General features: G+C 39.4%; 1 protein-coding gene across 1 annotated transcript; it reads left to right on the forward strand.

The window, feature by feature from the left end:
* Positions 1-12869: 12869 nt before the first annotated feature.
* Positions 12870-15362, forward strand: LOC310925529 (Rieske domain-containing protein). The gene is made up of 4 exons (XM_083887501.1): positions 12870-13206; positions 13457-13572; positions 15078-15217; positions 15298-15362. The coding sequence occupies exons 1-3, from the start codon at positions 12990-12992 to the stop codon at positions 15174-15176; spliced, it is 432 nt and encodes a 143-aa protein (XP_083743627.1). The 5' UTR covers positions 12870-12989; the 3' UTR covers positions 15177-15217; positions 15298-15362.
* The last annotated feature ends 1012 nt before the right edge of the window (positions 15363-16374 follow it).

A 16374-nucleotide genomic window follows, 5' to 3' on the forward strand; every position in this document is an offset into this window, starting at 1 on the left:
AAACATTCATTCCAGCTTTATGATTGAAATCAATCAATTACATGTTCTTTTTATATCTTCACAAATGACAATTTAATCCTCAACAAGAGTGAGCAAAAATTACCCCATGAAAAAGGCGCTGGGGTTTCATACTGGATTAACATTTTGACTTTAGCATTGCTGCGGTCACATCACAGAGTTATCTGCTGCAACAATCTTTTAGCATGCACGCAGGTTTGTTATCTTGTGCACATCTGTCAACAGGCAGTTTCAACACCACATCATATCTGCATTTAGCAAACAGGACATGGTTTGCAGAAAGATTTGATTAAATGATTGCAAAGGCATTTTGTAGTGGAATTTAGTGAAGTATATGAGCCTAAACAGTGGTACGTGATACTATGACATGATGGTGCTTTGTTTTCTCAACATTAAATGTAAAAAAATGTCTTTTGTTGATTTACATTTACATTGACTATGTTGGTCTTGGATTAAAAAGTGAATCATTTCTGCATGTTTGGGTCTTAGGAAATCTTAGTTTGCCTCCATCACAATGAACAGAAATGTGGACATTTGCTACAAAAGCAGTGTGTTCAAAGGTCCCATATTATATGCTATTTCACCATGTTAAACTAGTTCCCTGGTGTCCTAATGAACATGTCTGTGACATGCTTTGGTCAAAATACCATAAGGATGAAGCACCACAGCAGTTCAATCACCCTGCCAAAACAGCCCTGTTTAGAACGCTCTGTTTAGTAGTATATATTTAAAAAAAAGGAAAATTAAACTTCAGGGACAGGAAATGACATCAGCCACAGAGGCTACTGGGTGCTATCAGCAGTTAGCATTCAGAAAAGTGATCATTTGCAGGCTCTAGCAGGCACATTGCCGTCATATATAACATGTATCCACTGGAAGTTTGTGTAGAACTCTGTGCTGCACTGTGGAGCCAAGAATAGAACTTTCCGCAAACTTACAGTTTTCGGATACCGTTGCCCTAACCAGCACTCTCGCATGTTTTATGGACAAAGCGGAGCTTCGCGAGTCAACAATTCCAGGAATTTAGCACATTGTGACGTCCCAATTAGCGCGGAAGTCCACATCTCATGTTTTATCTCCTGTACTCAGACTGAGGAGGACCACCAAAAAACATGAGTGAGTCCTCTTTTTTCACGCTTTGCCGACTGATGGGACCTCCAGAGTCCCAAATATAAGGATTTAAATGATTAAAAAGTTGATTTAGCATAATATGGGACTTGAATAATACTTGAATCTCCTTAAATCTGCACAATGCTGAGTTAATCTTCAAGGGCCCTTTGTTTCTGAATATTCCCTTTCCCATATGGATTTGTTCCTCTTGCAAATGAATCTCCCTGTGCTGTGAGTCCTGTGCGCGCTCAGACTGAGGTCGTCTGGCTGGACAGGCTTTTAACCTCATTGCTGTGATGTGGTTCGAACATTTGGGCCAATGCAGATTTCCTCTTTCCTTTCGTAATTCATTTTTCTTAAATCCTTGCATATTACACACAAAGATTGAAAGCCATGTCCAGTTGTGTCTTCATTCATTCACTTTCTTCCACTTTATCCTCCACATGAGGGTCACGGAGCTGGATGCAATCCCTCCTCACATAGGGCAGAATGCAGGGTACACCCTTGGACAGGTTGCCGGTTCATTGCATGGCCCAGTTTTGTGTTGTTTTCACATCCTGATGCTGAAATTTGCTTGTGTCGATCTTGCAAGCTCACATCCTGGGAGGTATCGCTGAACAGAGACAGTGATTCATGATTTGTCTTTATATAAAACACGAGACGCACATTAATGAAATGTGTTGTTGCTTTGCGAGAAAGCCATTGGCCTTTTTTTTTTTACAGCCTCTAAACGACCGTGTTCCTCTGACATTGACTCTAATATTATTTCATAAAGCAATCCCGTGCCTGTTTTTCAAGGGCTGGGGAATACACTATGTCCCTTTAAGAGTGCTGTTATGGGACACATGCATGATCAGTGAGGCTTGAAGTATCCATGAGAGGAAAACTGAGGCTGAAACTGGGATGGAAACTGCAGCAGCAGCAGCAGCAGCAGCAGCAGCAACAGTCCGTAGTGTTAATGGCAACAGATGGGAACAAGTTTAATGTCTCCATGGGCCATTTTCATATGCAATGTCCCAATAACTGTTTTCTTTCCTTTCTTTTTTTTTTACCTTCTTTTATATACACTCACTGGTTATAATATATATTTGATACAAACTTCATGTATCCATCCATTTGGTGACTGACATCCTTGCTTCTCATCTTTAAATATCTTTCTAGAGGAGATTTTTGTAGGTAGTTTTGTACAGAAATGAAACAGATTTGTATTTTATTTACCTGTATAAGCACATTTTCTTCTTCTCATTTGACAAAATTAGCAGTTTGCTAAGGGCCAGGTCATACTTATCGCATGAAGAAACCCGCAGTTCAATTCATGCTCAAATGAACATCTTGTGTTCTACACCTGCATACTCGTCAACAATTTCTCACCAGGAAACTGCCCTTATTTGTGTTTCCTTGTTTTCTTTGTGTGTTGTACATATGTGGGCACTCGTGAACCTCAATCTAAAGCACGTTTCCATGGGTACCATCCTTTTCACTGTCTCTGTAAAACAAAAGCAGAAGAGTCGTTGCTTTCAGTCCATGTGGAATCAAATGTGTGTCCACATTGGGTCTGCGTGGACCCTGGGCGTGTAAATGGACAGATGACAAAATTCACATAGCAGACCTCTGTGCATGGCCCTAATGGCTCATAAGGTGTAATAAATAGCTGGCTGTTTGCCGTGTAGACACACACACGGTTGTTTTTTTGTGTTGCTGGTCTTTGTGCATCTCAGGTCTTAATATGAATAGCAGGTTGATGTGAGGGAGCTTGATGTCCCGTCTGTTGTGTAGACGTCTGCTGACTGAGGGAGCACTAAGTGATTAAAGTCCTGTGAGAGGAACGCTGTGTTCAGTAATGTTTTATAGTTATAGTGTGTGTGTGGGTGTAAGAGAGAAAATATCTTTTTCTTTCATCAGCAAGTTTGAAAGCCCCTTCTGTATCTCACACAATCTCTCGTTCTCTCGCCACCACTATCTGTGAAGATTCTGTCACAACCAATTTTTTTACAAAATAACATTGCCTTCAGAAAAAGAATCCTATTAATATCTAGAAAAGCACTCTGAGAGCGCAGACCTCCGCCAAGGCAGCTCAGTGTCTACAAAATACACCCTGCCGGCCTGCAGCATGTACGGATCATGGCCAAAATATAATCACTTGTTCCTGGTCCCATTGCAGACATTTCCCGAAATGGATTTCAACCAAATCTGTCTGTGACTTTTCGAGTTATGTTGCTAACAGACAGACAGAAAAACTCAGACGAAAGTGTATAGCTCCTGGCGGAGGTCAATAACATTTATTGTGGTCATCACCTGAAAGTTAACAGGGATGAAAAAAGTTAAAGATTGATTTTCTCAAATCAACATAAGGAAGTCTACTGTTCGTACACATGTACAATTTGTTGACATTCTTAATTCACTGTATATAAGGAGATGTTTTCATACTTGGCTGCCTGATGTTGCCTGGACCACAGTTGTTTACAGTTGACAATTAACTGAAACCTATAGTAATATACCTTGTCCAATTTGGTCCAATCTAGTCTCTTGGCACAGTACAGCAGGAACCATATGGCACACTGTAAAACCATCATCACAGGAATGTCATGACAGCTGCACGTCTGCATTTTTTCGATGTGAACTCCCGCCTCTATTTCCCCTTAACAGTCTGTCTGCTAATCTGGGAACTTGAAGAACAAGATGTATTGTGTCTGGATATAATCAAGACTGAGGACATGAGTGAAGGAATGTAGCATGGTCTGATCTCTCCTGCAGACCCGCGCACAGTGCTGGGTGGAAGGCTTTGTAGAAAGTGAGTCAGCAGCTCATTGTCATGCCTGTGTTGTCTCATGGGGAAACGTTCTAGAAAAATACTTTTTTTTTTTTTTAGGTCGAATAAGGTGCATTTTACAAGAAGATGTCATCTGGAAGCTTGGCTTGACTCTTGCTCTCTGTCCACCATATTGTTAGCGTTTCTTATGCTGTACAGAATCACCTCAGAACACATTTATCCTGTCAGATTGCAGGGAAACAGCTTCCATGTATCTAAATGTCAGCACTAACCTTTATACATGAGGAATCGATGTGAATTTGCAACGAGATGAATGTTGGCAAGTTGAGCCGGTGTGTAGACAAGTGACATGAAGAAGAGTGGGAAGTGTCTGCGTCTCAACACCATCAATCAAATTATAAAGTCCAACAGGAAGAGGAATAAACAAGGCGATATATAATACTTGATACTCAACTTATTATCTGTATGAATTTAAAGTGGATGTCACTGAAATATTTAAGCTAAAATATGGGTGAATCCTCTCTATATTCTGACAATGACTATGCATGAGCATCCTGCAGTTTCTAAATCACCAGATGAAACTAAAGCCCAGGCTTGGTGGCTGTCCCTTGGTTCGTTGTCTGCATTTAAATGAAGAAACAACTATTTTTTTAACAAAACAATGTTAATATTATTGCTGTGTAAATTCTGATACTCCTCTGTAGCAACACATTTTAATTTATTTATAGTCATTTATTATTATTTGGGGAACAGACATGTAAAGCAGTGTAGCAGTGTTAAAATAACAATGATAAGAGTGACTTTAACTAATTATATTTAACTTTTTTTAACACTAACAGAGTTGAATTTAACACAGATCTTGATAATAGCTTGTCCTGATCAAAATAGGTGTTAAATTTAATCTTTTAGTGTTGCTTTAATACTGCAAAATTGACTTTGTAGAAGAAGGCAGAGAAATTTGACATTGTCCCTTTAGATCAGTGGGTTTCCATTACCCTTAAAAATGTGCAAAGCCTAAATATTGCAATACAAACCTGGTATTGGTATTGGAAACACCTAAATAAATAAATAAAAACTCTCAAATATCGCTAAAACATTTTTTTCTCGTGTGGTGTTTTTTTCAGACATGTCGATATAAAAGTTTATCACAAAAGTGTAATGGAATCACTTTTTTCCCATTTACAACTTCTTCAAATTGGAGTCAAGACTAGAGTTACAGCTCATATGCAAAATGGAAACAATAAGCAATTCTTAGAAATCTTAGAAATATCACTTTTATTTTAAGAAAAACTGTAATGGAAACACAGTAAATGTTCCTGCATGTTCAATTTCAAAATCGCTCTCAGTGATTAGCGTCCAGTTACCAGGTAAAATGATGGTTCTGCCCCCATAATTGAACTGAAACTGGGACACAAACATGGGTATATCTTTGCCTAAGCAACCAATGCAGTTATGTCTCGAATTTAATCACTTAAAAATCTGACTGAAAAGACGTTATTTGAGGAAAAAAAAAAATCTAATTTACCTCCAATCTGAACATAGCCTAAGGCCCGACTTATATTTCCTGCGTCCACATGTGCACAGGGCTCCACGAGGATCCATGTGACATTACTTCTGTCAGTCATCCCATTTCTGCATTGGTCCACGCCACGCGCCAACTGGACATTCTCTTTGAAGCACTTTCCAGTCCTGTTGGCAGCACAACCTTGTTTTGGGCGTGCTGCCAACTGGCACACCGAAAAACAAAACAAAGAAGATAGTAACCATGGAAACTTGAGGAGTTACGTGAGGAAGTCTACTGTTAGTACCCACACATGTACAACTCGGTGCACAAAGAATACAAGGAATTACAAATTAGGGAGTTTTTTATGGTGAAAAACGGACACTCGATCCATAAAAACAGATCATGGTAACTATGACACAGCCGTGAGAGCATTGATGAGGTGACATATGAAGAAGGGAGGGGAACGTGAACGGCAGCATCAAACAGAGGTTAGCCAAAGGTTATGTATATCGCATCGCTGACAGCAGCTTTTGATATAAGTAGGGTAACGACAATACAAATGAACAACATCTCTGCTCACTGGGTCATCTCACAGACAAAGTTAAATGATATACCTGCATGCACATGCTTTGTGGGATTCTTTGTGTCCTCAGACCTAGTTATTGCTCTGCATGGTCATCAAATAAGACAGGTTTTACAGATCCAGTTGGTGAAAATACTGTTGCCGGTTTGATCCAAGATACTGGTGCAAAGTGTGATCTCATGAACACTGTTAAGAGCAATATCCTACTGTGGCCCCAACAGTGACCAGGTTTAAACATTATTGAATCTTTTATGGGATCGGGAACAGAAAGAGTGTGGAGTTACCGCTGTCCCATCCGTCAGAGAATTGGAAGATTTCCTTCTTGACAAATGCAGCTATTTTCCTATATTACTTGGTTTTATTATACTGTCCATCCGTTGGATGAAAGACCAGCCAGTGTGCTGTTCCACGCTCCCACCAGTATGACTTCTGGGATGTTGCAAAGGCTTTAAATGTTTCATGAGACAGCGCTTGAGATCACATTATTACCGGGGGCCAAGTTCATTTCTGCAGCCACGGAAGTTTGAGGCAGAGTTTGTGGATTAGACTCATGTAGTGTTTGAAATGGTCTGTATTTTCTAGTCTTAAAAACCTGCTTTTAAAAAGCTGCTTTACACTACAGTTTTGCCATTCACACCAAATGCATCTATGTGCATTTTCTGTCACTCATCTTTCACACCCATTCACACCCTGTCAGGAGTGAAATAGGGTTAAGCGTCTTGCCCAGGGACACATCAGCATGTAGACCAAGGCTATTCAATTTACGGCCCGGGGGCCAGAACCGGCCCTTCAAGCGATTTGGACGGGCCGCAGCCCATTAACCCATAAATAATGAATGTATTATTAAAAAGCCAATAAAACCGTAGCTTCGCCTATTTCTGGCACTTTGCAACACTTTGTGTCGCTTTTTGGCAAATACTAGTATGTAATTGTAGGCATTCTATGTGTACCAGAATATTTTGCAGTATGAGCCTACTGTAGTGATTGTACCTGAATATTATTGGTACTGTTACTTATATTTCTGAAAAAATAGCCTATTGTGGCCATCGTACCTTAATGTTGTTTATATTGTTACCTCTAAGTTTGTAATTTTGTTATACCCGAATGTTGGTGGTACTGTAACTGTTGCCTTTTTCTACTATAAGCAAATTGTATTGTACCTGAATGTTGGTGGTTTTGTTACTTACCTTTTTTGCACAAAACTAGCAGCCATTTCAATAAATAAGTGCAAAATAATTTATAACGTTTTCTATCTATTTGTATCCGTTTACTGTACATGCAACACAAAATAGTAGCACAGGGGTTGACAGGCCCAGCCTAAATTTTTTGTTGAACAGCCCTGATGTAGACTACAAGAGCTGGGAATCGAACCCACAACCACCGAGCTACTGTCGCCCCTGGGACTTCCCTGCACTTGCAGGCTTCTCTACAAGCTGAGAACTGTCCAAATCCACGATTCAAGTCGACCAAGGTCCTCATGTGAACTGTGTGGAGACGTCCAGAGTGTCTGCATGAGGTGCCAACCTCACATTACCTAAAGCACATAAAAATGTGACTTTGATTACAGAAGAAAAGCCAATAATAATGACAACCATGTGTGGATTTTAGCATGTTCCCTTTTTAACTTTTGATGTTTACACTTATTGATGTTGTGGGGATTTAATAGTATAAACACAACATACACGATGACTGAATAATTTGGATTTGTCTGTTTTAATCTTCTTTTGTGTGAGGGACTTATAAAAATGTGGTCACATGATGTGACGGTGGAATTCCACCTGCCCCCACTTCTCTGGTGTAATATGCCGTTCATAACTGAAAGTTTGGGAGAAGAGCTGATATGCACATTGTTAAATTTGAAAAGGAAAAGAAAACTGCCGTTTAAAGATATTTTAGTAGGCCGTTTTTTTAGTAGTGCTCTGGCAAGAAAGTAATGGATGTAGAGCAACTCGAGTATAAGTGGAACATTTTTGCTGACAGCCACATCTCGCTCAGCAGTACCTGCAGTGCATAAACTGTGCGTTGTCAGTGTCGGTGCCATTAGGAAGCACCAAGACAAATAGTCGTCTCAAAGCACATTTGATCCATTTGGTGTCCTCACAGACTTGACATGAAGATGGCGAACGCATGACAGTAAATGTGAGAAGTCTGCAACGGCTCAGTCGGACGAGTAGGTAGCCGGAGGAGAAAGAGTTTGCTGGATGTAAGCTTATACTCTTGATCATTCCAGACGTCATCTTTGTTTTCGACCTTAGAATTGTGGCTTATTCCCTAAAGCAAAGTCAGCAGCGTTGCAGTCTTGCGTAAAATGTGCACACATTTTTCAAGAAAAGCTTCTGAACCACTTATCGTTTTCACAGCAGGACAGCGCTGAACCGTAATGGGAATGCAGGTCTGTGATGGCAGACAGTGCGACTGGGCTGAGGAGCCAGTTGTGGCTTCAGTTTCCTGTCCACTACACATCAAAGTTCAGTCTGGATTTACATTAGAGCGGACATGATGTCTTCATGTTCCATGGAGAGAGGACTTCAAACAAAAAAGCAAACAACTGTGCATATATGGCGACAGCGACGTCCTCATATTATTGGTTCAGGAAACACGCGGCACAGCAAGCAGGTAGAAAGTGTTTTGACTTTGGCTGAAACATTTGCTTAGCTAATGAAAACCACACCAGCTGGAGAGCTGGTCTTCCATCCATCCTTGGCCGGTGAGTTAAGAGACTTTTGAGGGTGGTTGCTAGGTTGTAGACAAGGCGAGTCTAATGATGGATGAGTTTGGGCTCCACTCTCAGTCTAATATCTCATCTGAGTCAGACTTTCTTTACACCAAACTTTACCCCATGCAAATAGTTACACTGTCCGGCATACTGCAAGGAGAAGTCAGAGAAATTTATGGACACTGCGAAACTCCAGTGATACCTTTGGCATGTTCCTCACTGTCTACTGCTTTCTTTATTAATCCCATCCCATCTGCTGATTCAAATTTTCCACAATAGATCTTTCTCTTTTCTATAATTCCTTTTTTTTTTTTTTTTTGCCTCTCACAGTTAATATCATGTGGAGGTCATTTAAGTAGGTTAACAACATGTACACAGTTTCTCACCTTCCAGTCTTCAGTCAGAACAGTGGGTGATGTCACCTCTGTCCACTTCACAGAAGCCAACAGTGTGCTTAATATTACTTGGCAGCACTGTTGAAAATAAACACATGTTGGTGATTTTCCAATCAGCTGTATGATGAGCTGTGTTTTCACTGCTGATTATTTGGGGTTTCATTGCTATATCAACAGAAAAAGCCAAAGCTACAGATGGTTAAACGCCAACTGAAAATCACAAATGCTTAAACTTTCGATGTTAATGAGCTGTCGTCTGGTAAACTCAACTCAGTTCTCAACTCACATTTATTTATAGAGCACATTTAAAAAATAAAACAACCACAGAGCTGTCCAATTAAAGACGACTCAGACTTTAAATACATTTATGATTGAGTGTTACTAACTTATTTGTCTTGAGCAGCCCATCTTAGATACCACATCCTGAAATATTAATTAGGCTCTACACAATCACACCTAGAAATTAAAAGGGTTGAGTGAATGTGTGACAAAGAGATGCTTAAAACTGAGGTGGGGAAATTTAGATGTTGTATTTGCGACGCTCTTTTGTGGACCTGCTTCATCAGCCTTCATACCCAATAATCCATGGATGCAGCTCCAACAAAATAAGATTATGGAAATTTTAAATATCTGTAATCAATTATTTAAAGGCGCCATATGTAAGAATGTGGTCAAAAAACGGTTACTGCACTCAAATTCAAAATACCAAGGTATTTTAGGACTCGTTTTCTCCGCCATTGTAGCTCAGACGTAACTGGCAACCTGTGGTTGCTCGGCAGTTGAGACTCTACTGACTGCAATGATTGGTAGACGGCGGTAGGTGGCGCCACATGCCAAAACATGATTTCAAAACATAAACATGATTTGCAGTCTGCAAAAAAATAAAAATAATTTAATGTGAATATTTTGTCTGTACTGTTGTTGGTGGTGAATTCAGTATGTTATATGAATATTATTACTGAGTCTCTGTGACATATTAGGAGGATTTTATGGTCAGTTGCTTTAGATTTATTACATAATGCACCTTTAAGAAAGTGAAAATGTGATATATCCTAGACTCACCACAAGCACAGTACATTTTAATTTAGAAAATTACAGCCTCCAGCTAAAACAAAGTATCTGGGAAGAATATAAGAATATTATAGGAAGGATCAATCAAAAGTTTTATATATACATATATTGTATTATTCATGCACTCAACTATTGCCTCCTTTAGCTCATTTGACTGCATTGTTTTCATGACATAGTCATTCAGATGTAATGTGTACAGAATGAGTTATAATGACAGTAACTTAGCACACAGTACATTTGAGCGTTCGGTCTAGCGGCTCCAGTTTCTTTACACTGGCTTCCCCTATATTTCAGTGACTTCACATTCACTTGTGCTGGGATCCAACTTCTGACAAGACACAGTAGCATTTTTTTCTTTCTTTCTTTCTCCCTGCCCATGACACATTTTCACAACATTACTGCTCTCAGAGCTGCAGCCTTTACATGAGTCAGTTTCTCAAAGTGAGGAGTCAGAACAAATGGCCCCTGTTATTCATCACTCCAGTCTAGACAGTAACTCACTCACTTACTTACAAGCTCAACTGCCAGCAGCATCATTACTGGCACAATAAAGCCATGCAGACAAAGTGAATTAAAACTGAAGAAATGCAGATCTTCATTTAAATGCATCCTTGTTTTTTTTGCAATTTGCCAGTTGGACATAATGTGTAGGATGGCACACACGGCTCAGCTTCAGTATTTCTTGAGAGGTTATAGCTTCACACTCCAGTGATTAATCTGCGTCATAAATCTCATTTGATGATGCACAGACTCAACGTAAAACTGCAAAAACCAATATGAAGGATCTCATTGAGGTTAAAGTGAAGGTGGACGGGAGAAGATCCAGTTTCATGATATGTATTTCTAACTTCTGGTTTTATTTCTGCTATCAGCTTCACTATAATAACATTATCTGCTGACCGAAAATGGAAATTTGTTTGCAGTGACAGACAGAAAAGCACATGCTCGGCTCACAAGGTCGACATCTAAAACACAGGAGGAGACATGGAGTTCACAAATAGTTTGTAGTGATGCTAAGAAACTGCACTGTGGAAAAAAACTCCAACTCTGACAATTTCAGCCAAATACCTGTCTGGAGCACAGAGCCGGACAGAGGCAGCCATGAGAGAACAATAACAGGCTTTATAACTGATAAATGAGAACCCGTTTTTCAACTGTTTTCACAGTACATGAAAAACTAATCTTCCATTATTTACCACATAATTTGGGGACAAGTCCAAGCGCTCTGTAAGTTGTTGACGTGTTCTCATTGAGCTCAGTCGGCCCCTGTGATAGCCCAGATTTGTAAAACTGAAATGTCTGAACATAAAACCGTGAGTTAATGTCATTTACTGACCCCAATCGAACAACAGGAAGGGTCTGTCTGGGTCCATTCATAATAAAACATGCATTTATGATGGGATGCAGTCCCCACAGTATAGGCTTTTTGCTCAAGTTTAACTTGTGGGTCTCAGCTCACAAACCGCAGCTCAGTGAGCTTTGGGTTTGTTTGTATTTTATGTGCAAATAACAATGAAACCCTTACTATGATTTTGTTTTTATGTCGGTAGTAAACATGCTGCTAAATAATCGCCAGGGTCAAAGATTACATTCACATCTACAACAGTTTATTTATTTATTTATTTGGGAAAGTATCATGAACATTCAAACTTAAATGATCCAGATTATAGCCATGGGTTCATTTCCCTCTGTAAAGCCTCATCAGGTTAATGTAACACAATGAATGAATGAATGAAACACAACTAAATAATAATGTAAAGTGCCTGTTCATTCACACTGTCTGTTTATACATTACATATAGTTTGATTGGTTGATTTAATGGATGGATGGATGGATTTAATGTTTATTTTTTGAAAGTTAAGACACCGGTTGTGTTGGAAGGCGTTTTACAAAAATGGGTGTAATCAAAAAAGCTATATACACAGTAAACGATAAAGAAACAGTCTGCATTCATCAGACATAGTCAAGTAGAAGACGTCTAAAACTGTTTTTCCAAAAAATAGCCTGAATCTAAAATCATAATACAAATAGACAATAAAAACAAGAAGTGTGTCAGTCAACTTTTCTCCCAGATCACACAGCTGAGATATGTAATGCATATTATGTAATGTTAACATGTCTGTCATTTTCTTCTTTATATATTCATTTATTTTTCAGATTATACATTTCATTTTTAAGTGTAAAATCATCTGCCTGGTTGTATGAATTGTTGTTTTTCACAACCCCAGAGTGAGATTTTTATATCTTTATCAGGAGCCAGATCAGCACTATGGAGGCCCACAATGGACAAACTATTGATGCTAAATTTAGGCTAGGTACTGTGTGTGCTACACACTTGTAAGGGAAGGGTGAACGTGATGCATATTCAGCTACAACATGCAACTTCCACTAAAGTTTGACTTGAAGTCATCTGGGGGTTAAAGAAGTTGACGTTCTGTGTGCAAACAATATTCTCATGTTGTGTTTACAGCACGTTTAAATAGTAGTTTTTAAGTTCAACCGCCTCATTAGTGACATGTTTTCACTCTTCCTCTGATCTGTTTAATATTAAGTTGACTATTGTTGATATATTGCTATTGGACATGGTGGTTACACTTGTTTACAGGCAGAGCAGCAGCAGCGTGTGTGTATATGTGTGTGTGTGTGTGGCTGTAGCACATATTAGCATGGTTAGCATGGTATACAGTGATAACAGTGTTAGCGGAGGCTAATATGGAGCATTCGCACAGAGCGAGAAGCCAAATGTATTTAGCGTGGGCGGAGAAGGGAGCCTCGTAGTAGCGTGAATTAGAAACGGGGTCGTCGTTTCGCCGCCGTTACTCATGGCTGCTTCTTCTGCTTCTTCTTCTTCTTCGTCCGGCTCCAGGAATGGAGAGGGGGACACGGAAGGCGTTTCGTGGAGACTCATAGGCGCGGCCTCGGAGCTCGCCAGCAAGCGCTGCCGGCTGATGTACTCCTCTCTCGGCTACAACTCTGACGTCTGTCTCTTCTACGTCAAAGGCGAGTTCTTCGCCATGGATGCCCGCTGTGCACACTCCGGTAAAGCTACTACATCCCCATATAAATACACGCTAATTCTAACTGTCCGTTATTTACGTTCAGCGTGTCCGTTCTTATTATGAATTATTATATATATATATATATATATATATATATATATATATATATATATAATTCATTATATATATATATATATATATATATATATATATATATATATGCATATGATGTGAAGCAAGTTGAACACGATTTATTTTGAAAAGACACTGTGGTTTCCTGTCTCCCTCAGGCGGTCCTCTGTGTGAGGGGGACATTGAGGACGCTGATGGAGTCCTGAAGATCTTCTGTCCATGGCATGACTATGACTTTGACCTCAGGACAGGGGAATCAGGAAGCTCATTACAGGTCAGTGATGAAATGTGTCCTTAGTTGTCCTCCAGAATATCTATATCACCTATTATTTGTTTGTGTGTGTAATACATATTCTAACCTGGTAGTGAAAAACATTGATTTAAACCCATATATTATCATTTTAACCCTAGAACACTATTGCTCAAATTCAAAACACCATCACTAACGCCGGGTGATTTTTACCCGAGATAATAAATGCACCCGATAAAAAGTACTTGTCGTCAAAATATATCAAAACATGACAATACATGACACATTTGAGTAGTGTTCTTTTATTGTAAATTGTGTCATGTCTAACAAAATGAAAGAAAAGCATCATGAGGGGACCATATAAAAATGCTCCAAAATTACTGGAAAATTAGGAATTTGGGAACAAAACATTTAAAAAAAAATAATAATGAAGATGAAAACTTGGTTTTCATGAAAATCACATACATGTATTTGCTCAGCAATGGTGTTCTAGGGTTAATGGGACAGTACAGTTTTTTAAGTGTGTTTATATTCAGTTTCAGCATATTCTGCATAAATCAGGCTGTAACCCTCTCCATGAAAGCATAGCTGCCGGCTGGTTCACATGTAACAAATTGTCTGGCCTGGGTAAAAACAAAACAAAATGTTTGATTTCAACCTTCAAATCCTGTCTCCAATATTATTCCGATGGTTACATCGACCTTGTCGAAGCCTGAATGCAGGTCTGCATGGACCTGCATGGCCAATACGGAACTTCTGGCGTCGGGGTTCATGCCGCAAAAATCACAACAAAATTCTTACTTTACACGATACGTCACATGCAGGTCTTAGCCCAAAAAAATCTGTGTGCGCTGTAGAGTCAGGAGTGACTGCGGATATAACACAATCCTAAAGGTGAAAAACCCTTTTACACCTGGGATTTAACTTTTAACTTAAGAATAGTTTGCTCTTTCTCCTGCACCAATCTCCATAGAGAAAATCAACAATTGTACATCATAGCACAGATGACTCTATGATAGAACCTCATACAACCATACTTCCAATAACTTAATAAATTATCCCTTTAACTTCAAATAAAAGCAGTTTTCACTTACCGACTACAGCTGGACACGATGTGAACTCTTACACTGTGACTTAGTCAAAACATCCACTTTTATTTATTAGACATTCAAAGTTCCTCTGATTGAAATCAGTCAAAGTAAAGGTTACGTTCTTCTCATTTTGTTTGGTCAGAACTGTTATATTCTCCCCTCATCTGCTGTTTGGATGAATCAATGAATAATCCAAACAAGAGCTTCTCTTTCTATAAACATCTCCTCGTCTTTTCCATTCATCATTTTTTTTTTGTCAGAATCTGCCGTCTCTCTCCCGTGTGATGAAATATAGCAAAATGTTCTTTCGGTCTGTTTCGCAGGGAGGATTTATACCTTTTTAAATGTAAACTAACAAATGCTCTTACTTTGACACATTATGGTGCTGTCAGAGTTAGCTCCCAGATGTGTGTATTTCCTTGTCTTTGATTGTTCCAGCAACAAGTGTACGAAGTGAAACTGGAGGACGGCAACGTGTACGTGAAACATGGCAGCCGTCTCTCCTTACTGCCTTTTCCTGCAGAGAAGAAAAGCTAGACGGCCTCAACACGGCGGCTTCTTCCTTCCTTCAGCTGACGGTAAGACCTCAGCTATTCTCGTTCCACAAACACGGGGCCATCTGAAAACATTCCTAAGCCTTTATCTTTTATTTTCTCAGAACCTTTCAGTCTCCTTTGGATGGCCGTGAACTCAGGGACGATGATATCAAGAGGACTATCTGATGAGGACATGACATCATCGAATTGTTACACAGTTGTTCTTGCTGGCTTTCCAGGTCATCACAGACGATGGAAGTACGTGCGATAGCTGCATAACACTACATTTTGCTTTTCTTAGCGGACGGTTTTTAACGATAATTTATTAAGAAAGTGATATTGCATCTGAAATGTAACGATATCAAAATATTTTATACTTTTTTTTTCTTTTTCTTCGATTTTCATACAGTATGTGAACAGTAGCCAAATTCCCTCCCAGCCAGAAAATCTTCTTTTCCGTTATTCAAAGGAATAGAAGTGGAAACTCGATATGCAGAGTGCAGTGCCAAGTTGTTGATTTGTAAGTGCAATTAAAATTACAATGATAATAATAAAAAATACATGAATACATTATAAGATTGTGCTGCCATCGCCTTGAAAACTCTCGCAGTTGCTATTTATCACTTTGTCGTGTATACTTGTAACGAGCAATACGTGTTTCCTACTTAATTTTATGGAAGCACAAAAATAATCATAAGTGTAATTACACTTTCCAGGGTGTGTTTTCTTCTTCTAAATGAGTGTTTGCGGTCAGTTTCACAGAAAATAAGCACGCTTTCTGAGTTTGTTGCATTTGGACACATTTAGCCACTTAATTCCACTGATGTCATGCGACACAAACTCCTTCTGAATTTCACTTCTGGGGTTGTTTTGTATCACTTTTTTTTTTTTTAACACTAGAGTTCCAGCAACAGAATACACACAAGGGTCACCGCACTCATGACCGGTAGCGATTGGTGTGCCGAGACGTCTCCATCATCGTTCCTGTTCACAGACGGGTTTTTCGGTTAGTGACGCAATGGGGATTTAACAGGGATGGTTAGTGAGGCGCCAGGGGGGGAAGGTTCATGACCTGCAAATGCATCATTGGCTGACGAGAAATGTGTTTTTCTTTCTTAATGTGTGTGTGTTTGCACTGATGCATAGTGTGTTTCTCCATTCCCTCTCAGTGTGAGAGAAGTCGCTCACTGTATTTTTTG

The sequence above is a fragment of the Microchirus variegatus genome (assembly GCF_963457635.1).
Source record: "Microchirus variegatus genome assembly, chromosome: 4".
In the NCBI taxonomy this organism is placed as follows: domain Eukaryota; kingdom Metazoa; phylum Chordata; class Actinopteri; order Pleuronectiformes; family Soleidae; genus Microchirus; species Microchirus variegatus.

Bases quoted from the DNA above. Each gene is read 5' to 3' on its own strand.
- LOC310925529 (XM_083887501.1), top strand. From the start codon at position 12,990: ATGGCTGCTTCTTCTGCTTCTTCTTCTTCTTCGTCCGGCTCCAGGAAT. The intron at 13,207-13,456 runs GTAAAGCTACTA...TGTCTCCCTCAG, and splicing joins TGCCCGCTGTGCACACTCCG to GCGGTCCTCTGTGTGAGGGG. The intron at 13,573-15,077 runs GTCAGTGATGAA...TGATTGTTCCAG, and splicing joins AATCAGGAAGCTCATTACAG to CAACAAGTGTACGAAGTGAA.